The 7,286-nt window shown below is 44.1% G+C and overlaps 1 protein-coding gene across 1 annotated transcript; it reads right to left on the bottom strand.

Annotated features, from left to right (window-relative positions):
- Nucleotides 1–938: 938 nt before the first annotated feature.
- col10a1a (collagen, type X, alpha 1a) lies at nt 939–5,870 on the bottom strand. Its single transcript, XM_003442932.5, has 3 exons — nt 5,717–5,870; nt 5,246–5,363; nt 939–3,419 (listed from the first exon to the last, which is right to left on the bottom strand). The coding sequence occupies exons 2-3, from the start codon at nt 5,346–5,348 to the stop codon at nt 1,585–1,587; spliced, it is 1,938 nt and encodes a 645-aa protein (XP_003442980.1). The 5' UTR covers nt 5,349–5,363; nt 5,717–5,870; the 3' UTR covers nt 939–1,584.
- Nucleotides 5,871–7,286: the final 1,416 nt, after the last annotated feature.

The following is a 7,286-nucleotide window of genomic DNA, read 5'->3' as shown; positions in this document are numbered from 1 at the left end:
TGCGATTGTTTTGCCTCCTTAGCTCCAGGTGTTGTGCTAGACAGTGATCGTGATTACCGTCTGTGCGGGAGCGCGCAGCTGCTTAAAGCTGTAGCGCCCAGATTACTTACAGCTACTTCCTGCAGCTGATATAAGATGCGGTGAACTGAACACAGCTTCAACTGTTTGTTGAAAAATAGTAACGGACCGCGTTACCTTGTTAGTAACTGTAACGGCGTTGTAACGATAGGAATAGTAATTAGTTAGATTACTCGTTACTGAAAAAAGTAACGCCGTTAGTAACGCCGTTACTTGTAACGCCGTTATTCCCATCACTGCTAACAAGTAATGGCATGGTAGTCCAGTGCTTGGTTTGAACCTGCTGGGTGATTAGTGCCTCCCTGTGGATCGTTCATCTTTTCCCTGCGTCTCTGTTGGTTTCCTCCAGGTAATCAGACTTCCTCTCACAGTTGATTGGTGATTCTAAATGAACCATAGCTGTGCAGCCCTCACCTCTCTGTGATAGACTGGCAACCTGTCCACAGTGTGCCCCGCCTTTCTGTGGAAGTCAGCTGAAATAAGTTTCTATTAAGTAGATGAATGAATGTTGCTGACTTAAGATGTTTCATCTCAGGTAACTTTAGTATTAATAATATTTATATCATATTACTTTTGTATATTTTCACAACAACTTAATCTTCTGTTGAACCTGTCACAGATCACAATTATAACTTGGTGTCTTGTTTTAATCTATGAATCTGCAGGAAAACTAAATTGGTTTAGGTTTTAGTTTTTACAGAACTCGACCAGTGTTCACAAAAATACTCAAAGTGAGTTTAATCTTATGACTGTGTGTTTTCTTAAGCAGTTTTTGTGTTGTTTTATGTGCCTCTAACTGAGTTATTTTTTAGTTTTCAAATTAAATGAGCTGCTAAAAAAAAGACTTCTGATACAGAACATTCATTAAGACATCATTTATTTTGGTCATTATGGTTTACATGACACAATGTATGTCCAGGGATACAACGATGTTGCTGTTAAAACAGTTTGTGTTTCCATGACAGCATTTTGGTGACTTATTTCGTCATAACGGTCAATTTGACCATTACCATTTCACAATATATTCAAGTCACATTTAGTACAACAGGTTGCACAGAAAAAAAGTATTAGGGTACTTTTAATAAGATTATTGGTAACCCAAACAAAAAACTGAAAGAAAAAAACAAGGTTGTACAAAAACAAACAAAACCAGACAAACACTAAATTAAGAGTCACCAGTTGAAGTCAGTATAAAAGGAACAGAATGGAAAAGAAAAAGTCAGGACACAACACAGTTTAACATCTCAATTTCACATGCTGTCTCCATTACAAAATCTCACTGGTAACATTGTGGATTGCTTACCCCACCCCTGATCACCTGTGTTCATAAATTAGTTTTCCTTCTTCTAAGCACCTATTTCTTGTAGTTTTCAAGTCGAGATGCTACTATTCCTCAAAAAATGGTGAACTGCCTGTCTGTTAAGTTGAGGAAAACTGAACAGGGAGTTTACTTTGAGAAATAGCAAATTTAGTTGGTTGGCTTTTGGAAACTACTGAATCAACGTATCACGTTGAAGCAATGAGGAACCCAGAGAAAGAGCAGTGGACATTCTCTGCAGCAAAGACACCATTGGCCTCATCATCAGGGATCTGGACGTAAACTGTATCCTGCTCATCAAGCAAGAGGACAGCACTACCAGACATCTGGTCAAGGAAACCCTTGTTGTACTCATCATAAGTGAACATAACAGGCTGGCCATTCTTGTACAGAGCCACCAGGGCATGAGCTCCATTGACATGGATGCTATAGGAGAAGAAGTACACTCCAGGAACCTGGCAAGTGAAAATGCCTGACTCAGGGTCATAGTGATTCTCAGCATTATACACTATGTGGTCAAACTTAATGGGGCTGCCAGCAGGAGGGTAGGGGGTGGTCAGAGCTGCAGTGAAAGCAGACATGGGGGACTTCACCATAATCTCGCTCACACCCAAGTCCTTGCCCTTCTCAAATACAACCTCACCGGGAGGGCCAGGGGGACCAGGAGGGCCAGCTGGACCAGGTTCTCCATCAGCTCCGGGCTCACCAGGTTGACCAGGAGGACCCTCAGGTCCAGTGAGACCCTTAGCAGCCAAACCAGCGGGGCCAGGAGCACCAGGGAGACCTGGGTGTCCCTTGAGGCCTTGAGGACCAGCGGGACCTTGAGGCCCAGTAGGTCCTCTCGAACCTGGTGCACCATCTGATCCAGAGGGACCTTGCTCACCTGGGCGACCAGGATGACCTTTGGGTCCAGCAGGCCCTGGGATACCTGGGGCTCCTGGGGTACCTGGGGCACCTACATTTCCTTTTTCACCTGAGGGTCCAGTTTCCCCTCTGGCCCCAGCAGGACCAGCTGGTCCTGGGTAACCCTGCTTACCTTGGAAACCCTGTGCTCCCTGATCTCCCTTGTTTCCCTTAGGTCCCTGAGGACCAGTTGCTCCTGTGTCACCTTTAGGGCCAACAGCACCAGGTGCACCTGTGAAACCTCTTTCACCCTGAGGTCCAGTAGGACCAGTTGGGCCAGTTGCACCAGTAGCACCAGTATATCCAGTTGGACCTTGCTCACCCTTTGGGCCTGTAGCACCAGGGCTACCTGTAGCTCCCCTTTCTCCTTTCTCTCCATTTGCACCTGGCTTTCCATATCCAGGCACCCCAGGGGCACCAGGGGCTCCAGAAGGTCCCTGGTTGCCTTTAGGGCCACTTGAACCAGGCAGACCGGGGGCACCATTCTCACCTGGTTTACCTGGGAGACCAACACCTGGGGCACCGGTGTGTCCCTTAGGTCCCTGAGGTCCCATGGGACCAGGGGCACCATCGCTACCTGGGCTACCTGATTTTCCTGGCTCACCTGGGGAACCTGGTTTTCCTGGCCTTCCAACTCCAGCTGGACCTGGAGCTCCAGGTGGACCCGTGGCCCCTTCAGGTCCTGTCTCACCCTGAGGCCCAGGTGCTCCCACCCCTCTATCACCCTTAGAGCCTGGCAGTCCGGGGATACCTGGGTGTCCTTTCAGACCAGGCTCTCCTCTAGGTCCCATTGCTCCAGGAAGACCTGAGGGTCCAGGCTTGCCAGTAGCAGAGAGGCCGGCAGGTCCAGGGCTTCCTGGTGATCCAGGGACTCCCCTAGGTCCTTGAGGGCCAGTGGCTCCAGTATCTCCCTTCTCACCAGAGTCTCCAGGCCTGCCAGGTTTGCCAGGACCACCTGGAGATCCAGGTTTACCAGCAATGGAGCGGCCAGGAGATCCAGGGGGTCCGGGAGGTCCTTGAGGTCCAGCATAGCCTTCACCATTTTCACCTGGTGGGCCAGGAGGGCCAGGAGGTCCCTCGGGGCCTGGCTCACCTGGAGCACCAGGCTCACCTGCCACCACTGTGAAGAGTGAAGAGAAACCATCATTAGTTCCATTAGCAAACAAAAAAAGGGCACGAAAACAAAAATGGACACAAAGTAACAAAGTGAAAGAAATCTCTGTGTGTATGTTCAGGATACCTTAAGTCTGTGCATAAAATTCAACCACTTATTTCTAATTAGGGTCTGTTTAGGATGTTCAGTAAATCCGACTGCATCCCATTCAAGTGACAAGTGCGGGGTCATGGATGTACTGGCCAGCTCTCAGTGCTTAGTTTGTTTGAGTGCGCATCAGTTTTGCAGCGTTCACAAGCAATATGACTTTCAGCAAACCAATATGAGCTGAATTTTAACTTTTAAGAAAACCTCTCTACACAATGGTCTTCATTTTTCAAAATGGCTGAAACATGATCTACTAATTGATCCAGAAGGCGGGGCATGTTTAACTCTAATCAAGCAATGGTCTAACTTGTGAGATACGCCCACATACAGCTCACCTATTGATGTACAAATATTATATGTTACATATGTTACATGCATATTTTATTTTGAAACAACCCCTTATGATGCATGTTTAGATGCATGTTTAGTATTATTCTAATAATTTATTTTAATACAGAAAAAGCATAATGTAAAGAAATATGGCTGCATGTAACCTGCTGAATGGCTATTTGTAATACAAAGTACAGGTTTCAGATTTTAATGAGCGCCTTATGATTTGTTTAGGAGCTACTCAAGCAAAATAAGAGGGAGCTCTTTTTTATTTGCTGCCTTAATGTGGTCACATGGGTTTGAGTGTAAAAGGCTCACTCCTTGGCTTATTCTAGTTTAGTTTGGATAAAGCCAAACAGATGTTTCTACTTTTGTGTTAAACAGGCACACCCAAACAAACCACACTGCTGGGTGACTGGACTTTAATTGTCAGTGTGAAACTAAAAATAGCCCCATAACAGCTACTTTCTCAAATGGAAACAGGAATGAGCTGATGACACAAAAGCGACACTTCACATTTTGCACTGCGTTTGGGAAACACACAACCTCTCTCTTTGTGTTTGGCAAAATAATTTTTTTTAAAAAGAAAAAGAAAATCAAAACGTAACTCATGTTAACACTTAAATAAATCGCGTGCTTAGTAAATAGAGCGAATAACTCTGCCAGATTGAAAAACTTTCATGCACCATTTCAGAGCTTTAATGTAAACAGAATTAAAGTTGGGCCTTACTTTGAAGCATGTGCGCAAAATAAAATAAAACAAAGTAATAAAACTGTTGCTAATGTGAGTAACTCGGCTCACTTAGTCACAAACGGTCGCCACAGAGGACAGCTCCGCCTGTTAGATTCCCTTTTTCACGCAACTCCCGATGGGATTTTTATCTCCTCCAGGGATGTTTTGCTTGTTCGGGGAATGTTTAAACCACTTCACTACGGAGCTACCGCTCTGGGGGAATAAATGGATACAAATCTCCAGGAAATGCTACAAAAACTACAGAGGTAGATTTAATCTGGTGATTTAGAGGAAAACGAAAACCTACAAGCTCTGCGTCGTGCAAATAACCTGCAACTCCAGGCCTCACTGCGTGATTGGAGAGGAATGCAACCTGTTGTAGCCAATCAGAGCGCAACACTGGCCTAGCGCAAGGTGGAGTTCAGCTTTCAAAGTAAAGTGTGCCTATCATCTGCCATGCTGCTTACGGTTCCTCTATTGGTCAAAACAGTTATCCTCCTCACTAAAGGTAAGGAAATCATACCATGAAGTGTTACTCAAATAAGACCAACTTTATGGAAGAAAATCTCCCATAAAGTTGATAGGCTGTTCGAGCACAGGGCGAAATAATGCTTATTCTTACCATGGCCCTTTACAGGCATCACCTTCCTCACAACGTAACCCTTTCCGTGGGCTGCTGCAGAGGCCACCACAAGGAGGAGGATGGTCGCTACACGTATGTCCATCTTGCAAGGTCAAACCTGCAGTGGAGGAGAAGAAGAAGAAGAAAGTCAGTACATCTGTTTTCAAGGTATAAAAAGCGCAGTCAAGCTTTAGTGTTTGTATGTTACTTTGTGAATTTTAGAGAGCCTGAACTTTTCTGGTACAAGAGCATGCTGTACTCTTTCTTACAGAAACAATACTAGACAACAAATAAGAACAGAAAGCACAATTTTCTATTTCCACACTTCAGGCTCATGTATTACAAATGAAGGTAAAAGGCAGCAAAAGTTGCTCTATTTTTCTCCAACCAGTCACAGGAATGACTGAAGGCCCACACAAAGCCTAGATGTTGATAGCACTCCCCTAGAGATAGAGAGGAAATTTCACATACCGGCATCCAACGAGAAGAACCAAACTCCTCAGCACCAGTGAGCTCCTGGTACTGCTGTATATCCTTAGGGTAGGAGCACAACTGAGGATATGCTGCCCTCCAGTACAATGATGTGGGTATTTATACCATATCTACCCTGCGCATCATTAAAAAAAAAAAAAAAAGCCCCCACCACTCAAGTACCTCCCTCCTCCAGCTAGGCTGTAATTAGCAGACAGATCTGCCCAAAGCGGGCATGTCACATCAGGGTTCCTCCATGTCTTGAATATCCAGACACATGATTATCACTTATTTCTGTCTTCTCCTAAACTATAAAACAATAAAAAAAAAAAAAAATGTATACTTTTGCAATGGATAAAAACAATCTCAACGAGAGCAACAAGGACACCTTTCATTTTCGTCTTGGTTACATGCATATGGCATTTTACAGAAGGCATTTAAAATCTGCTCTGGACATGTTTATGTTAAAATACCTCTTTCTAAATATGAAAATATCTTAAGGTAGTCAAAACAGACAGCTACTGTAGGTCTGTAACGGCACCTGTATAGCTTCACAAAGCGTGCTTTGAGGATGTATAGTGCACTACATGTCTCATCTCCAAATTTACATCTTGTCCAGCCGACTGGTGAAACTTGTCTTTACCTGTGCCGTCTGTCTGGACACCTCTGTGCCTGCATGATAACATAAACAAGGGAAGTGGTGGTGAAAGATTGCCTTCATGAAAGGTACAGTAGCTTTAGTGGAGTTTGACTGAAATGAACTAAAAATATTTTTTTCACTGATGTGAAGGTATCATTTAAGATATTCATATATTTAGTTCAGTACATTTCCTGGGTATTATTATTTGGTCAGCTTGTTATGTGACTAATAGAGGACAAAGTAGCCTTGATTTCAGCCTCTATTTCAAGATGAACACATTTTCTTAACTTGGATATTTTTGTATGTTTTTCACCCTCAAAACAGCTAATAAAGCTATATAAAGAGCCACTGGGAAAGGCATTTGGGCTTGTTTCTGTGCAGTCTTGTAAATGCACTCTAATGTAGCAGTTTTTAAGTGCACTACTCCTGTTTAAACACCAGAGGGCAGGTTTTACTGAGGTACAGCACCTATCTCTGGAGTGAGGTGCCGCTGCTGTAGAGAAGGGGCCATGCTGCTGTGGTCACTTGTTATTTTTGGCCGCCTCAGTGCATCATCAGAGGTTTCAGTCCTATCCCTACAATAAAAGCTAGTTCCTGTCAAAATGTTGTATTTCCTCACTCCTGTCCTCCAGTATTATCCTCCCTCGCCCTCACCCTCCACCTTGTGTTGCTTACTTTGAGATGTTCCAACTGTAATTTCTCAATTTCACCCCAGCCACATAGGAAATGCATACACCCAAATAATCACATGTTCTCAAACACACAAGTAGCCATAAACGATGTGTAGGGTAGTCCATGGCCCATCCCAAAATCTCCTTGGTGAATGGCGCAGCCAGTTATGGCACATGTTCTTCCACTGTTCTTATAATGCATATACATACTGCTGACAACGTGTATATTTGCAGAAATGATGATGAACTGCGTGATTAA

This window comes from Oreochromis niloticus, linkage group LG19 (assembly GCF_001858045.2).
Source record: "Oreochromis niloticus isolate F11D_XX linkage group LG19, O_niloticus_UMD_NMBU, whole genome shotgun sequence".
Taxonomy (NCBI): Eukaryota; Metazoa; Chordata; class Actinopteri; order Cichliformes; family Cichlidae; genus Oreochromis; species Oreochromis niloticus.
The sequence above is the reverse complement of the archived record's forward strand: the minus strand, read 5'-3'. Positions and strand labels throughout refer to the sequence as shown.

Coding starts and splice junctions, on each gene's coding strand:
- col10a1a (XM_003442932.5), bottom strand. CDS start 5,348: ATGGACATACGTGTAGCGACCATCCTCCTCCTTGTGGTGGCCTCTGCA. Junction 3,420..5,245: donor GATGCCTGTAAAGGGCCATG/GTAAGAATAAGC, acceptor CACTCTTCACAG/TGGTGGCAGGTGAGCCTGGT.